Source organism: Oncorhynchus nerka, linkage group LG22, assembly GCF_034236695.1.
Source record: "Oncorhynchus nerka isolate Pitt River linkage group LG22, Oner_Uvic_2.0, whole genome shotgun sequence".
In the NCBI taxonomy this organism is placed as follows: Eukaryota; Metazoa; Chordata; class Actinopteri; order Salmoniformes; family Salmonidae; genus Oncorhynchus; species Oncorhynchus nerka.
In genome coordinates, this window is record NC_088417.1 from 62,972,992 (window position 1) to 62,989,346 (window position 16,355).

Here is a 16,355-nt window from a genome sequence, read left to right on the forward strand (position 1 = left end):
GGAGGGTCATCTGGCACAAGCACCAGTGGGCGGGCTCGCTCGGACCCCACGCATCAGCTCCGGCACAGCGGAGGTCACTTCAGCGCCTCCGTGCAGGTCATGGACTGCGAAAATCTCTGCCCACAGGCAAGTCACACAAACACACACACACTATTGCTCCTGGCCAACTTATAACCCAGGTTGACAACCTTTACATCAACCATTTGAGCTAGATGAGTCCCATAGCCACAGGGGAAGTGTTGGGTTCTCATAACATATGTGTGTTTATTCAGACAGAGTTAAATGACCTCTTATCAGTTGTTAGTTACTCAAACTGACTGTGTTGTTGTTGTGCGTTAGGCGAGGCAGCCGTTCCCTCCCCCCGTGGGCTGGGCTGGTGGCGAAGGGGTGCAGACTGTGACGGTGGAGACCCATCCCGTCCAGGAGACCACCTTCCACGTGCCTCCCCAGGCGCCCAAAGCCATCCACCCTTTAGCCCCCGGCAACATTTCCTCCACCCATCACCACCATCACCACGGACACCATCACCATGGACACCATCATCCTCATGGACAGCAGGGCCTGCCAGCACGGCCCCGGCCCCGCCTATACCGCTCCCCCACCAACAGCGCCTCCACGGAGAACTCCATGGAGGTGGTGCACGGCCACATGTCCATGACCTCCCTGTCTTCCTCCGCCTCCTCCTCCTCCACATCTTCCTCCTCCACCGGGGCCCAGGGCAACCAGGCCTACCAGTTGCGCCCGCTCCCCACCAACGCAGCCTTGGACTTTGGTAGGAATGGGAGCATGACCATGGGACTGGGTGCCTTCTCCAACCCCAGACAAGAGACTGGAATGGCGGGCCACCCCACCTACCCCATGGGCATGAGACAGGGCATAGACAGGGAGGAGTCGCCCATGGCGGGAGTCTGTGTACAGCAGAGTTCTGTCGCCAGTTCATGACTAAACTGAGAATGTTTTTGTTTTTTTCTATTTGTATTTTTTTAGGTGGTGTTTTTTTCAACAAAAAAGTGCATAGAGATCAAAAAGCTGCTTATAATTAGAGGGGCGATTATCACCGCTACCACAGTGCAGAGCCCACCATCTCTCCAACTACTCTTCCCCATGCCACACTTGGGTTTCTCTATTCACTTTGGTTTTCAAATGGGATTTTTGGATTGACCATTTTCAGTGTTCACAGGGAATTACAGATTTTTACTACAAACGGTCTCGCATTGCATACTTCACAACAGTACTGAAACACCCATACATTTCACATTCACCTCTCACTTGACTGCATGGTTTGCATTATTCCTTGTTATTGTCAGCTGAGAGCTTAGAAGTGTGTGGTTAGAAAATTACGTGGCCCTCTTTTGCCAACGGCTATTTAGTAAAGAAATTGCTACAGTACCATAACACTTCCAGCAACTCCTATCCACACATTTGCCTTTTTTCCCCTGTCTTAGGCAAGAATTATTTTCTCTTTTGTACTTTTTGTTCTCATTTGAATTTCTCTGTTCTGTTGTGCAATTCCACCTGTGAGTTGTGAGACCTGTAGAGTTGCAGAGGAATGAAGCATTATGCAGGGGGGTTCCGTCCCGCTGGGCTTGTCCGTGTCACTCTTTCTCTGTTTGAGATGGGTGCCGATGCGTACTGTGGGCCGGCGCTCTCTAGCCGAGGTCAACATGTGCAGCTGGGCAGCAGAGAGCTGGGAGGCCCCAGAGCAGTGAAGGTGGGCCCTGACCAGGTCCCTGGAACAGGGCCACACTGACGAGATCTACTGGGGATCAGTAGCCAGGGCCGGTCCTGCCCAAAACAAAAGTACAGATGTCCGGGCAGTAGCAGTTTTTTGAGATAACCCTTTGGCCTTATGATTTTTTTGACTCTGAAATGAGGGTGGGTGAAAGAAGCTGGACATTATCGTTTAAATGAGAAAATAGCTTTCCTGTATTTTTGAAGTATGGATAAAAACAAAAAAATCTTTAAAAATTTAAAATAGGAAGAAAAGGTGTTTTTGAGAATGCTAATTTAAGAGGCCTTTAACTAAAATGTATGACTTGCAAGGCCCAGTGATTGCAGGGCCTTGCAAGTTCACAGTGGTGTTTTTGCAAGATGGATGGAATTAGCTACGACTGTGTCCCTTCCTGCTTTTTACTTGCTTTTCTTTGCTTTGTTTCTTCAGCATGTGGTTCCTCCAACAGAGCTTCTGCACAAATGTCTTCGGTTCTTCTTGAAAATGAAAACATGCAGAATTTTATGTGACTGATTTTTTTTTGTCTCACAATTATGCTGTGAATTTTACAAAGATTTATTTTCCCTTTTGATAATTTATTGTACCAAAGCTGTTTTTTATAGCACATAGATGTCTGTAACAAATAATGTAGCAGTTCTGCACTTTGACACAAGGTGTATCAAGACCTTTTTTAAATGTCAGTAAAAATGGCTGTATCTATTGCTTTAGCAAAACTGGAACTGTTGTTGAACTCAATACATTTACTGTTAGCTGTATCCTCGACAGAATTGGTTGTAAGGTTCTCAAAAAAAGACAAAAAGACAAAAACAATCTCTCATTGGTATAACTTTTTTTCCTGTTATCAAGGACTTGAGGGACAATAGATGCCAACGCTGGTTGCTACTCTGCGGGTTCCGGAGTATCAGTATGGTGGCTATGAGTCGAGGCAAGTCCTCGTATTCATGAGTCGAGAGGGAAAAAATGTTAATAACTGCATTAATCCTTCAATTTGAGACCTGGGATTTAGAGGCTGTTTCAAACATGCCTATCTATTTGGGTAAAGCTGCCTTAAAATGACTTTTGGCAGTCTTCACGGTAGTAGCTAAAATGGTACCGCTTTTCCCCCCTCAATTTTGAAGCAACCCTATTTGACCTAGCTAGCAGAGGCACTGTACACATCCACATGTTTAGATGGTTTTGGAGATGGGGTACTGCTCTAAATTAGCTCAAATTCACGTGTTTGACTGAAGCTCTCACCATGGGTGTTAAATCCAAAAGGAAACTAGTAGGGATGGATGGAGTGAGAAGTGAGCCCTGTCTGCTGGAGCGTCATACTCCAGTCTACTCGTGTGATGCCAGAGGATACGAGAGAACTGGCCAACGTTTTGTACCAGTTGCAAATGGAACGGGGCGGCAACAGCTAGAGGAAAGGTGTCCATGACAACACAGGCTTCAGGTGTTTACTTTTCAACCCCATTTTAATAGTTGAAATAGAATTTATGTATATATTTATATTTTTTTAATAAAGGAAGTTTAGAACTCACTACTTTTTTCCTAATGGTATTTTGAGTACATTTAAGTCAATGTGGAGACCATGCAGTGGAAGTTATTCTGTGATATTAGTCAATGGGTAACAGTGCTTCCAGGCCAAAGTAGTTGACAATGCCAGTACAAATGCAAAACTTGTAGGGTTTAAATTTAAACAGGACAATAGATATGCATACCTTAAATATTATAGACAGGGTATAGTGTGTGGGTGTATGTCTACGAACCTGAATGACAGCTGTGTTTTAATATATAACAAATACATAAGAAATGATGTGCGTAGTATTACAGGAACTAATTTAAGTTGCATTAAAATTGGCATAAGCTTCAACCGTGGGTCCATTTGAAGTCAGGCTACTGATACATGTGTGTGAAAGCCATGATCGTCACCATATAACCAGTCAACAAACATCCAACGTTTACTCCCAAGTGTTCAGTATAATTTCTGCTCTGCTCCCTGTTTCATTCAAATAAAAAGCTTTGTCCTACTTGCCACCCTTTATTTTCTGTCCCCCAGTCTGATTTTGAGTGATTGACAACATAGTTTGGTTACAGGACATCTGACATGCACTGTTAAGATTAAACGGCATGGGGAAGTACCTGTGTCCACAGATTGTAAGATCTAGTCAATACTTGCTGTGTATATGATGTTACAAAAAGATACAAAATGGACAAGCCCTTTGTATTATATTCAAGCGGTCGTATGTATGATATAAAAAAGTTCATTAACTTGTACTGAGTCTGTTCTTTTTATTTCCTTTTCACTGGGTAACAGGACTAACATTCAATCACAGTAGACCTGTCTAGAATGCCAACCCACACATTTTAACTAGTCTAGTTCCCATCATGACAATTTTATGCTTCAGTAATGAATGCAATATTAAAAAGACCCAAATCCAAGTATGTTATGTCCAAATCTGAAAGTATCAAAAATGTATTGTGAAGCTCAACAAAGTCACTTTTAGATTTTTGAACATGCGAAAGATGCTAATATCAGGCCCATGACTTGCATGGGATATGTGCCACAGATGCTAAAACGTTAGCATGTGGAAACTGCGCCAGGGAAACTATTAGTTGGTTACAGCGAGTAAATACGACCATCACCATCAATCATAGTTAACAAGTTTTTCATGTTATTCCGCCATTGCCACACATACCACATCGATACAGAAACTAAACCAAAGCATGGATTGCTATCCCTTTTGACACAATGGCATTGAACGTGTGTTAGCCATGTTAACCAGATGTGTATATAAAGCATTGGTGTTAACCAGATGTGTATATAAAGCATTGGTGTTAACCAGATGTGTATATAAAGCATTGGTGTTAACCAGATGTGTATATAAAGCATTGGTGTTAACCCTTCTCCCCACTTGGTCCTTTGATTGTTATGAAGGGATTTCCATCCTTAAAAATGTAGAAAAGTCACAGTGGCACTGAAGAACCAAGTAGAACAGAATGTTTAGACACTGCAGAAAGTGAGACAAAATGATGGAAAGACCCAAGCCCCTTACTTTTGCAATCATTTTAATACTTGCTTGCTGTGACTTTCATGCCAGGTAACTATTGTATGATGTCTGGTGAAATTAACATTTGATACATTTTGCAGCTGCTGTTTTCTTCCTGCTTGATATACTGTAGAGCGGCATCCTCTTTTGTGTGACACCTGTGAATTAATGTATTTGGTGTAATGATTAAGGTGTGGCAGACAGCAGGATTGTACTGGTGTTAGAAGTGGGATAGCGCAACTGTAAGGCCATCGGAGGTGTGCCCAGGTGTTATCGACTTGAGATAGTTACGTGTGGGAAGGAAAGGGGTAGTGTAACATCAGAAATCTAATCAACACCAAAGATCTCATCAACCGGTTCAGACCTTGGTGTTGGCCTGAGAGGGACTTGTTTGGTCTACCCCCTGAACTCTGCTCCAGACAAGATAAACCCCTTCTTAGCCCACTTTTAGGATAACACAGTACCACTGATATGGCCCGCTACCAAGGACTATGGACTTTCCTTCGCCGTGGCTGACGTAAGATGTTTAAGCGCGTTAACCCTTGCAAGGCTGCCGGCCCAGGCGGCAGCCCTAGCCGCGTCCTCAGAGCATGTGCAGACCAGCTGGCTGGACAGTTACCAACATATTCAATCTCGCCCTATCCCAGTCTGCTGTCCCCACTTGCTTCAAGATGTCCACCATTGTTCCTGTACCCAACAAGGCAAAGGTAACTGAACTAAATGTCATCATGAAGTGCTTTGAGAGTCTAGTAAGGATCATATCACCTCTACCTTACCTGACACCCTAGACCCTCTTCAATTTGCTTACCGCCCCAATAGATCCGCAGACAATAAAATCGCCATCGCACTGCACACTGCCCTATACCATCTGGATAAGAGGAATACCTATGTAAGACTGCCGTTCATTGACTATTGCTCAGAATTCAACACCATAGTATCCTCCAAGCTCGTCATTAAGCTTGGGGCCCTGGGTCTGAACCCTGCCCTGTGCCACTGGGTCCTGGACTTCCTGACGGGCCGCCCTCAGGTGGTGAAGGTAGGAAACAACACCTCTTCACTGATCCTCAACACGGACCCCGAGTGGCACAGCGGTCTAAGGCACGGCATCTCAGTGTTAGATGCGTCACTACAGACCCTGGTTCAATCCCGGGCTGTATCACAACCTGTATCACAACCGGCCGTGATCAGGAGTCCCATAGGGCGGCGCACTGCATCGTCTGGGTTGGGGGAGTGTTTGGCCGGGGTAGGCCGTCATTGTAAATAAGAATTTGTTCTTAACTGACTTGCCTGGTTAAATAAATAAATACATACATAAATAAAATGGTGCGTGCTCAGCACCCTCCTGTTCACCCATGATGGCGTGGCCATGCACGCCTCCAACTCAATCATAAAGTTTGCAGACAAAACACAACAGTAGTAGGCCTGATTACCAACAATGACGAGGTGGGGGACCTGGGAGAGTGATGCCAGGAAAATAACCTCTCACTCAATGTCAACAAAACCAAGTAGCTGATCATTGACTTCAGGAAACAGCAGAGGGAGCACGCCTGTATCCACATCGACAGGACTGCAGTGGAGAAGGTGGAAAGCTTCAAGTTCCTCGGCATATACATCACTGACAATCTGAAATAGTCACCCACACAGAGTGGTGGAAGAAGGCGCAACAGTGCCTCATGAACCTCAGGAGGCTGAAGAAATTTGGATTGGTCCCTAAGACCCTCACAAACTTTTACAGATGCCCAATTGAGAGCATCCTATCGGGCTGGGTACGGCAACTGCACGACCCGCAACCGCAGGGCTCTCCATTGGGGAGTGTGGTCTGCCCAACGCATCACTGTGGGCAAACAACCTGCCCTCCAGGACATCTACAGCACCCGATGTCACAGGAAGGCCAAAAAGATCATCAAGGACATCAACCATCCAGCCTGTTCACTCCGCTATCATCCAGAAGGTGAGGTCAGTACAGGTACATCAAAGCTGGGACCGAGAGACTGAAAAACAGCTTCTTTCACAAGGCCATCCGACTGTTAAATAGCCATCACTAGCCGGCTTCCACCCGGTTACTCAAGCATTACCGTTAGAGGCTGCTGCCCTTGGAATTACTGGCCACTTTAATAATGGAACATTAGTCACTTTAATTATGTTTAAATAATGTTAACATACTGCTTTACTCAATTCATATGTATATACTGTATTCTATTCTACTGTATTTTAGTGAATGCCACTCCGACATTGCTCAATCTAATATTTATATATCTATTAATTCCATTCTTTAAGTCTTAGATTTGTGTGTATTGTTGTGAATTGTTTTAGATAATTCTGCACTGTTAGATACTACTGCACTGTCGGAGCTAGGAATACAAGCATTTCGCTACACCCGCAATAACATCTGCTAAATATGTGCATGTGATCAATGAAATTTGATTTGATTTGATTTACAGTAGCTAAACTATGTACTTTGTCACCAATTGCATAGCTTTAACTGTTACTGTCAACATTCTCTTGTGCCTATGTATTTAAAAGTCTTCCCTCTCAACTTAATGACATTGATCACTACTATATCATGGTCTTGAAAGTATTTGCAATCGACTGAAATATTGTAACCATTCCTTAAAGTGCAGTACATATTTCAGTCACAAGAGGGTAGTCTAACACAAATGTGGAGAACATCTCACCAGTAAAATGGATATGCAGTTGAGGAATTATATTTCCTTGCTTGTTTTTTGTTTAATGGATATTAACTATGTTTATGTTCCTTGTGTATGTCTCATGGCTTCTCAGTCCCTAACAACATCTAACCCACAGCCCCATGACAAGTATGATGATCCATATCACTTACAGTGCTTTCGGAAAGTATTCAGATCCCTTAACTTTTTCACATTTTGTTACGTTACAGCCTTATTCTGAGGGTCGAAATTGATCCATTGATCATCCTTGAGATGTTTTTACAACTTGTTTGGAGTCCACCTGTGGTCAATTCAAATTGATTGTACATGATTTGGAAACGCACACACCTGTCTATAAAAGGTCAAACAGTTGACACTGCATGTCAGAGCAAAAACCAAGCCAGGAGGTCGAAGGAATTGTCCTTAGAGCTCCAAGACAGAATTGTGTCGAGGCACAGATCTGTGGAAGGGTACACAAAATGTCCGCAGCATTGAAGGTCCCCGAGAACACAGTGGCTTCCATCATTCTTAAATGGATGAAGTTTGGAACCACCAAGTCTGCCTAGAGCTGGCCACCCGGCCAAACAGATCAATCGAGGGAGAAAGGCCTTGTCAGGGAGGTGACCAACAACCGATGGTCTCTCTGAAAGAGCTCCAGAGTTCCTCTGTGGAGATGGAGAACCTTCCAGAAGGACAACAATCTCTGCAGCAGTCCACCAATCAGGCCTTTATGGTAGAGTGGCCAGACGGAAGCAACTCCTCAGTAAAAGGCACATGACACATCGCTTGGAGTTTGTCAAAAGGCACATTCTCTGGTCTGATGAAACTGATTGAACTTTTTGGCCTGAATGCTAAGCATCACGTCTGTAGGAATACTGTGGAGATGTTTTTCAGCAGCAGGGACTGGGAGACTAGTCAGGATCAAGGGAAAGATGAACAGAGCAAAGTACAGAGAGGTCCTTGATGAAAACCTGCTCCACAGAGCTATGGACCTCAGACTGGGGGCGAAGGTTGACCTTCCAACAGGACAACGACATAGAGCACACAGCCAAGACAGCGCAGGAGTGGCTTCGGGACAAGTCTCTGAATGTCCTCGTGTGGGCCAGCCAGAGCCCGGACTTGAACCCGATCGAACATCTCTGGAGAGACACCTCCAGTGCAGTGACGCTCCCCATCCAACCTGACAGAGCTTGAGAGGATCTGCAAAGAAGAATGGGAAAACTCCTGTGCCAAGCTTGTAGCATCATACCCAAGAAGACTCAAGGCTGTAATTGCTGCCAAAGGCGCTTCTGCTTCAACAAAGTACTGAGTAAAGGGTATGGACACTTATGTGAATGTGATATTTCAGTTTTTTTTAATACATTTGCAAAAATGTCTAAAACCCTTTTTATACTTTGTCATTATGGGGTATTGTGTGTATATTTATGAGGGAAACTAACTATTTAATTCATTTTAGAATATGGCTGTAAAAAGTGAATGGTCTGAATAATTTCCGAATCACTTTATCTTTACTCTTGTTTTGGGGGTAAATCAAACACATATTTATTTCAAACAAACAATTATACAATTATTGTGCTTTCATATAAACCATGCTTATCATCCATCAACTATCACACTAAAAGAACAACTGCATGGGCCTGGGGTGGGCGGCAGAGATTGGAGTGGTCAGTGACAGAGACAAGCAGGGTAAAACCAAAGAAAAGACCAGCATGGAGACTTTGTAAGTCAGTGGAAGGAATTTCACAATGAGAGAGAAATGGTACTCTTTGAAAAGAGATTGGTGCCAAAGTCACCAGTAAACAGTGACATGTTTTGATGTACGGTTGTGGTTCTACAGTAGTGATTCTTGAGGCTCAAACCAGGTTTCCATCCAATCTTTTTGTGAGTAAAGTACGTCGGGTAAAAAAATGTCTTCACAGGCCTGATGGTAACAGAACATTTTTCAGTAAACCTTCCAAATATCGACGAAACAAAATATGGTCGACAAGGGGGGGGATCTTTTTATGTCGGTTAAATTTATTATGCGATATATGTTGGTGGAAACGCAAATACTGATATAATAACCATCATCTCCAAGTAAACTTAGAGTCATGTGATGACATGTTGTATGGTCCTCCCACTACGTCTCTGGAAAGCATTCAGTTTAGGCTAATGTTAAAATGAACAAAAATATAAATACAGAGCATCCCAAACATGCTCAACGGGTGACATGTCTGGTGTGTATGCAGGCCATGGAAGAACTGGGACAGCTTCCAGGAATTGTGTACAGATCCTTGCGACATGGGGCTGTAGATTATCATGCTGAAACATGAGGTGATGGCGGCAGATGAATCACACGACAATGGGCCTCAGGATCTCGTCACGGGAGCTCTGTGCATTCAAATTGCCATCGATAAAAATGCAATTGTGTTTGTTGTCTGTAGCTTATGATGGCCCATACCATAATCCCACCGCCTCCATAGCGCACTCTGTTCACAACGTTGACATCAGCAAACCGCTCACTCACGCAACGCCAATCACGTGGTCTGTAGTTGTGAGTCCGGTTGGACGTACAGACAAATTCTCTAAAACGACGTTGGTAGAGAAATGAACATAGACTTTTCTGGCCACAGCTCTGGTGGACATTCCTGCAGTCAGCATGCCAATTGCACACTCCCTCAAAACTTGAGACATATGTGGCATTGTGTTGTGTGACGAAACTGCACATTTTAGAGTGGCCTTTTATTGTCCCCAGCACAAGGTGCACCTGTGTAATGATCAAAATAAGATTCTTGATAGGCCACACCTGTCAGGTGGATGGATTGTCTTGGCAAAGGAGAAATGCTCACTAACAGGGAAGTAAACAAATTCGTACACAGAATTTGAGATAAATAAGCTTTTTGCGCATATGGAACATTTCTGGGATCTTTTATGTCATCTTATGAAACATGGTACCAACACTTTACATGTTGCGTTTATATTTTTGTTCAGTGTATGATGAACTTTACAGGGTGGTGAAAGAGCAAAGTGATGAGCTTGATATTCCTTTCCAATAAACATTGAGGGTCTTATTCTGTTGACATGATTATCAATGCTTGGCTGCCGTTTGACAAATTAACATAATCTTTCTCTTTTTGTCCATAATAATCTCATCATGTAAATGATTTGATGCACTCTAGTCAACAGCATGGTATATGCATGCTGTAGGCTAGAGCGCATGTGCCAATACCACAGTGGGCACACGTGTTATATAACCATTTTTTTGTGAGAAAACCATTAGTGGACCTTAAAATGCTTGTATCTTTATTCGGTATATGGGAATTTAATTTAAGGTATTTTTATGTGCTCTACGTCATCATGCACAGCCTTTTATCTGCAACAAGTCAATTGGATGGGAAAATGCACACATTGTTTTAATGCAGATTTTAGAATATTTGCATGAAAATATGTTGCCTATTGGATGGAAAACCTAGCTATTGAAGTCATATTGTGAGGCAACATGAATCGTTACATGGAGGTGTTGGAAAAGGCTATCTGCCACCAACCGGATGTTCCACTTTTCAGGGGAAATGGAAAGAGAGCCTGTGACACGTGGAAAGAGAGCCTGTGACACAACTTCCACTTTTGGTTGTTCATTAATAAGGTGACACCAGAGAGGAAGAGGCGAAGAGGTTTCACGTCCTCCAAAATATGTGCAAAATAAGCCCAATACCTTTCTATATGATTATTTTGGACCTAAGCTTGTCGCCTGCCTTCCTGCCTTTGGGACAACCCATTGTTAGGGCAGAGACATGAGCATATCCTCATTATATACAGATCTCCATTTACTGGATTTGTTGAACAGTGCAGAACAGAAAACTCCCCCGATAGTTTTTTCTTATTCCTGACAGGTCCAGTATCACAGTGTTTCTAAACCCAAAGGCGCAACATCACGAGATTTCCAGGGACGGTTTGAGAAGTCAATGAGAGAAAAACAAAATTATTCTTTAAAGCTGCAATATGTAACTTTTTGGGTGACTGACCAAATACAAATAGAAATATATGTTATAGAGCTGTCATTCTCATTGAAAGCAAGTCTAAGAAGGACAATCTGTTCTACAGTATGTGCGCTATTTCTATGCTTCTCGTTCTTAAGTTTATTTAAGTTTATTTAATTTTGGTTTTGTACACCAGCTTCAAATAGATGAAAATACTATATTTTTGGTTATGGAAAATATATTTCACAGCAGGTTAGATGGTATCATGATTCTCTACACTATACTTGCTTGTTTTGTCACATAAACTGAAATTGTTAGAACTATTCGAATTTTAGAAACCAGGAAACGGCAGAGTGATTTCTGCATAGTGCATGTTCAAATTTGCAACAAGTGTTTGTTTAATTCTGTTGAGCCATTATCTCCGGCCAAATTAAGTTACAACTGTAATGTTGTGTTTGCCGCAATATAGAATTACCGGTAGGCCTACTATAGGGCTACTCGCACTCAAACCATGGAAAGGAAAAACCAGAGATGCTAATCTTAATTTAATGCCGCAATAAATAATAATACGTTTGTATTTTCCCCATAAACAATGACTGGATTTAATGTGTATATTACCCTAATAAAGTGAAGAAACCTTTGTGAAGGTTTGGTGTGGTATGGCTATTATTTGGCTTAGCTACTGCATGCCTATGAAGGCAGTTCACACCGGAGGTCCAATTGACTCCGACAGTTGAACTTCTTACTCTTTTAATCTAACAATAAAATGGTTATCTTTATAAAAAATATTCAGATAAAAAATGTAATTATCCTCCTTCTGTACATCTACATCTGCATAGCAGTACTGTAGTAGCTTATCCGACAAGGATAGGAATGCATGTTGGTGCCGGGAACATGGCGCTTAAGCTTCTCTTCCTTTATATATATTTTTTAAATATTAATATACAGTGAACGAATAGGCCTATATGCATGCAATGCCCTGATGCATTTTGCGCTCAAATCTCCGACAGCGGCCCTCCCAAGCAAAAAGGCAGTAACTGCTCATTTGGTTGAAAATTAGTTAATGTCATTTTTGCCACATTAAATACATGCTTAATCATGTGGACAAGTATCCTGCCTCTATTGTATTGTGTGTTACCATGTTACTGTGAAACCAAGGTAAATAAAAGCAATTTTTCTCAGTTCCACGCTATGAGCAGTTACTGCCTTTTTGCTTGGTAGGGCAGAATAGGCTATAAAGTTTTGTATATGCTACACATCGAAACACAATTAGTATTTATTTTGTCATTTGTTATAGTGAGTTTTTAAGGACAAGTAACTGTGGATCATTTGACCAATATCGCTCTTTATTGATGGCACTGGCTGCACCCAGTTGGAGGTTTCTTTCTTTCTCACTTTCTACTCTCAGGTCTGGACAGGTCTCTCTAATCCAAACTGACAAGGGTCTGTTTGGATCTATTTTTCCACAGGCCATTTTGTAACGGGCCTGATTGTCCTCGGGTCCATGCGGAACAGGTGTCCGTTTTTGAAGACTTCTATACCCAATCCTGTTCACGGCACCTCTTCTTGCCTATTTTCAAAGCATAACCTTATTGTTACACACAACACAATGCAGAGAAGAGCTGTATGGTAGCTGTATGGTATGGTAGCTGGGCTCCTCAACTCCACGATATGTACATCTTGGTGGAGTTGGGTTGCCACAAATGTGGGCGTAGTACACCTCAGACTACATTGTCAGTCGATACGAGGAAATGGTCGGTAATTGACAAGTTTTATTAAATAATATGTTGTTGTTTTTTAAACTAAAGAAGGCATGCAGCAACAGAGGACAAACATAGGTACAAGGAAAGGGTTAAAGAATGTACATTTTTCCTTTAGGATTTTGCCTGTGTTTAAATCGATTGCGTTTCTTTTTATTTAAAAAAACTCCCTAGTCCTTGCCAATGACAAGCATACCCATAACATGATGCAGCCACCACCATGCTTTACATTTTGAAGGATGGTACTCAGTGATGTGTTGTGTTGGATTTGCCCCAAACATAACACTTTGAATTCAGAATATAAAGTTAATTTCTTTGCCACATTTTTGCAGTTTTACTTTAGTGCCTTATTGCAAACAGGATGATTGTTTTGGAATATTTTTATTCTGTACAGGCTTCCTTCTTTTAACTCTTTCATTTAGGTTAGTATTGTGGAGTAACTACAATGTTGCTGATCCATCCTCAGTTTTCTCCTATCACAGGCTCTGTAACTGTTTTAAAGTCACCATTGGCCTCATGGTGAAATTCCTGAGTGGTTTCCTTCCTCTCCGGCAACTTAGGAAGGAGGCCTTTATCTTTGTAGTGACTGGGTGTATTGATACACCATCCAAAGTGTAATTAATACATGGAAAATGCTCAAGGGGATATTCCATGTCTGCTTTTTATTTGTACTTTACCCATCTACCAATAGGTGCCCTTCTTTGCGAAGCATTGGAAAACCTCCCTAGTCTTTGTGGTTGAATCTGTGTTTAAAATTCACTTCTCGACTGAGGGACCTTACAGATAGTTGGATGTGTGGGTTAAATAGATGAGGTAGTAATTCAAAATCATATTAAACACTATTATTGCATGCAAAGGGTGTGAATACTTTCTGAAGGCACTATATATGTATATGATGGTGTGTTCAGACATTAACGCAATTGGTAGACACAATGTAAGTAACTGTCACGTTCTGACCTTAGTTCCTTTGTTTTGTCTTTTGTTTTAGTATGGTCTTGGCGTGAGTTGGGTGGGTTGTCTATGTTAGTTTGTCTATGATTTTCTATTTCTGTGTTTGGCCTGGTATGGTTCTCAATCAGAGGCAGCTGTCAAACGTTGTCCCTGATTGAGAACCATATTTAGGTAGCCTGTTTTCCATTGTGTTTTGTGGGTGTTTGTTTTCAGTCTTTGTGTGTTTGCACCAGACAGAACTGTTTCGGTTGTTTCTTTGTTGTTTTTTGCTATTCAGTGTTCAGTGGTGATTATTATTAAAAATCATGAACACTTACCACGCTGCACCTTGGTCCTCACCTTCTTCTTCCCACGACAGCCGTTACAGTAACCTAATTTATGTCCCTCTAACTGCCATGAATGCCTCTGCTGATCCTACAGCTATTGTAGCAATCATGTGCCTATGAACCAGATTTATGCTGTTAGCACTGAGGTGGTGCGCCCTAGTAGGAAGTCCATTGTGTGCAGCTCACCCTGCACTTACATAAATAACCTGAGAATATCTACCTCTGAAAAGCTTCCCAGTAAAGCAAGGAAAACAAGCAAGCATCCCAGAAAAGTGAACAAAATAGGCAACGTTAACATATGTAACTTAAGAAACAGGGTTCACGAAATTAATAACTTGCTAGTAACAGATGACATTCATATTCTGACTATCTCTGAAACTCACTTAGACAGTACCTTTGATGATACAGTTGTAGCAATACAAGGTTATCTGCCTCACCTAAAGCCCATTCTAATGGGAAGCTGCTATTGACCACCAAATGCTAACAGTCAGTATCTGGATAACATGTGTGAAATGCTTGATAAGGTATGTGATATCAACAGAGGTATATTTTCTGGGTAATTTAAATATTGACTGGCTTTCATCAAGCTGTACACTCAAGAAAAAGCTTCAAACTGTAACCAGTGCCTGCAACCTGGTTGTCAGTTAACCTACCATGGTAGTTACAGGAGACCACAACCCTACAGATTATCTCTCAACCCCAACAGAGGAGGAGAGATCCAGGGGTCTGAAGATGTGGGGGTTTTATGACCCCTCACGCCCCTGGTAAATCTCAGGCCACAGACAAATTCCTTTGTCCTGTTACTATGGAGAACCAGCCTCAGAACATTAAACATGAAATAAAGGGACTTTGGAACAATGGTTTCCGTCAGCCACAATGGTGGTCATGATGATAGATGGAATGTGAAAATGTATGTCAATTTAGTTTTGTTATTAAAGGTTAATAGATGACGTTATTACGAAAACATTGTAACGTCAACAGTTTACCCAGTATATGTTTGATGTTTATACATTGTACATTGTATGGAAAATGTCCAAATCAAAGAGAATGTTTTGGTAAAGATGAAATGTGAAGTTATTCGTCTAAAATTGGATTTGAGTAAAATCTAGACCTTGCCTCATAACTTGATACATCCAGAGAATTGCCCTAAAGGCGGTTACGCCCACTTCTGACCCGAGGGTATAAAACCTGTGGGTGAAGAATTTACAGATAAGACTACGTGACCCAAGCTGCAGCCAAGGTCTAAAAAGTCAATGAACCCAGAACGCAACACAAGTTTGAAGACAAAGAAATATTTTTCTCCCCAAGCTACGGATGAGTAGCTGTGTCTAAGCGGGTGAATTCAAGCCGGACCCCCTAGCATCCAATCCCAGCGAATCGTGGTATATAAACGGTTTCATTCCTATGCTGTGAGCTCTGAGCTACAGAGCTGTCTGTCCTCAGAAGACTCCTTCCAGAGCAAGGGTGAGGGAACAGACTCCTAAGCCAAAAGGACACTAACATTGTGAGGACGACCAGAAAGGTGCGCCGGAGAAGTGCGTCATCGAGCAGCCTGAACGGTCCACGCAGAGAATCCTTGGAGGTCTTCCCCACGTAATTTCTAGTAAATTTCTAGTAAATAAATATTCAACCAAGATTGGTGTGGTACGAACTCATTGGTGAGACCCGGGTCCGTGCAGATTCACGGACGTTCAGAACGAGATTGTAGAGGTAACTGGTTAATTAGCGGCTGTTGTAAAATCGATATTCTGATATTCTTTGAGTTAATTTGGGAAATAGAAACTCAATAAAAACTAGTTTTCCCATGTTGCCCCAGGTTAATGAGTTAATAATTGCTTGATTCAGTTAATCTCGCAATTAGAAACTTTTAATCATTCGATGAACAACAGTCATCACATTAATTAATACAACGTCACGACACAGCACAGGAAT

The 16,355-nt window shown here is 42.1% G+C and overlaps 1 protein-coding gene across 5 annotated transcripts in view; it reads left to right on the forward strand.

Annotated features, from left to right (window-relative positions):
• Nucleotides 1–3,991, forward strand: part of LOC115105458 (dual specificity tyrosine-phosphorylation-regulated kinase 1A) — a 58,275-nt gene extending 54,284 nt beyond the window's left edge. For all 5 annotated transcript variants that reach the window (XM_029627537.2, XM_029627538.2, XM_029627539.2 and 2 more), the window contains 2 exons: nucleotides 2–126; nucleotides 340–3,991. In XM_029627537.2, coding sequence (XP_029483397.1) covers nucleotides 2–126; nucleotides 340–942 — 728 coding nt within the window. In that variant the 3' untranslated portion in view covers nucleotides 943–3,991. The remainder of the gene's footprint in view (nucleotide 1; nucleotides 127–339) is intronic.
• The last annotated feature ends 12,364 nt before the right edge of the window (nucleotides 3,992–16,355 follow it).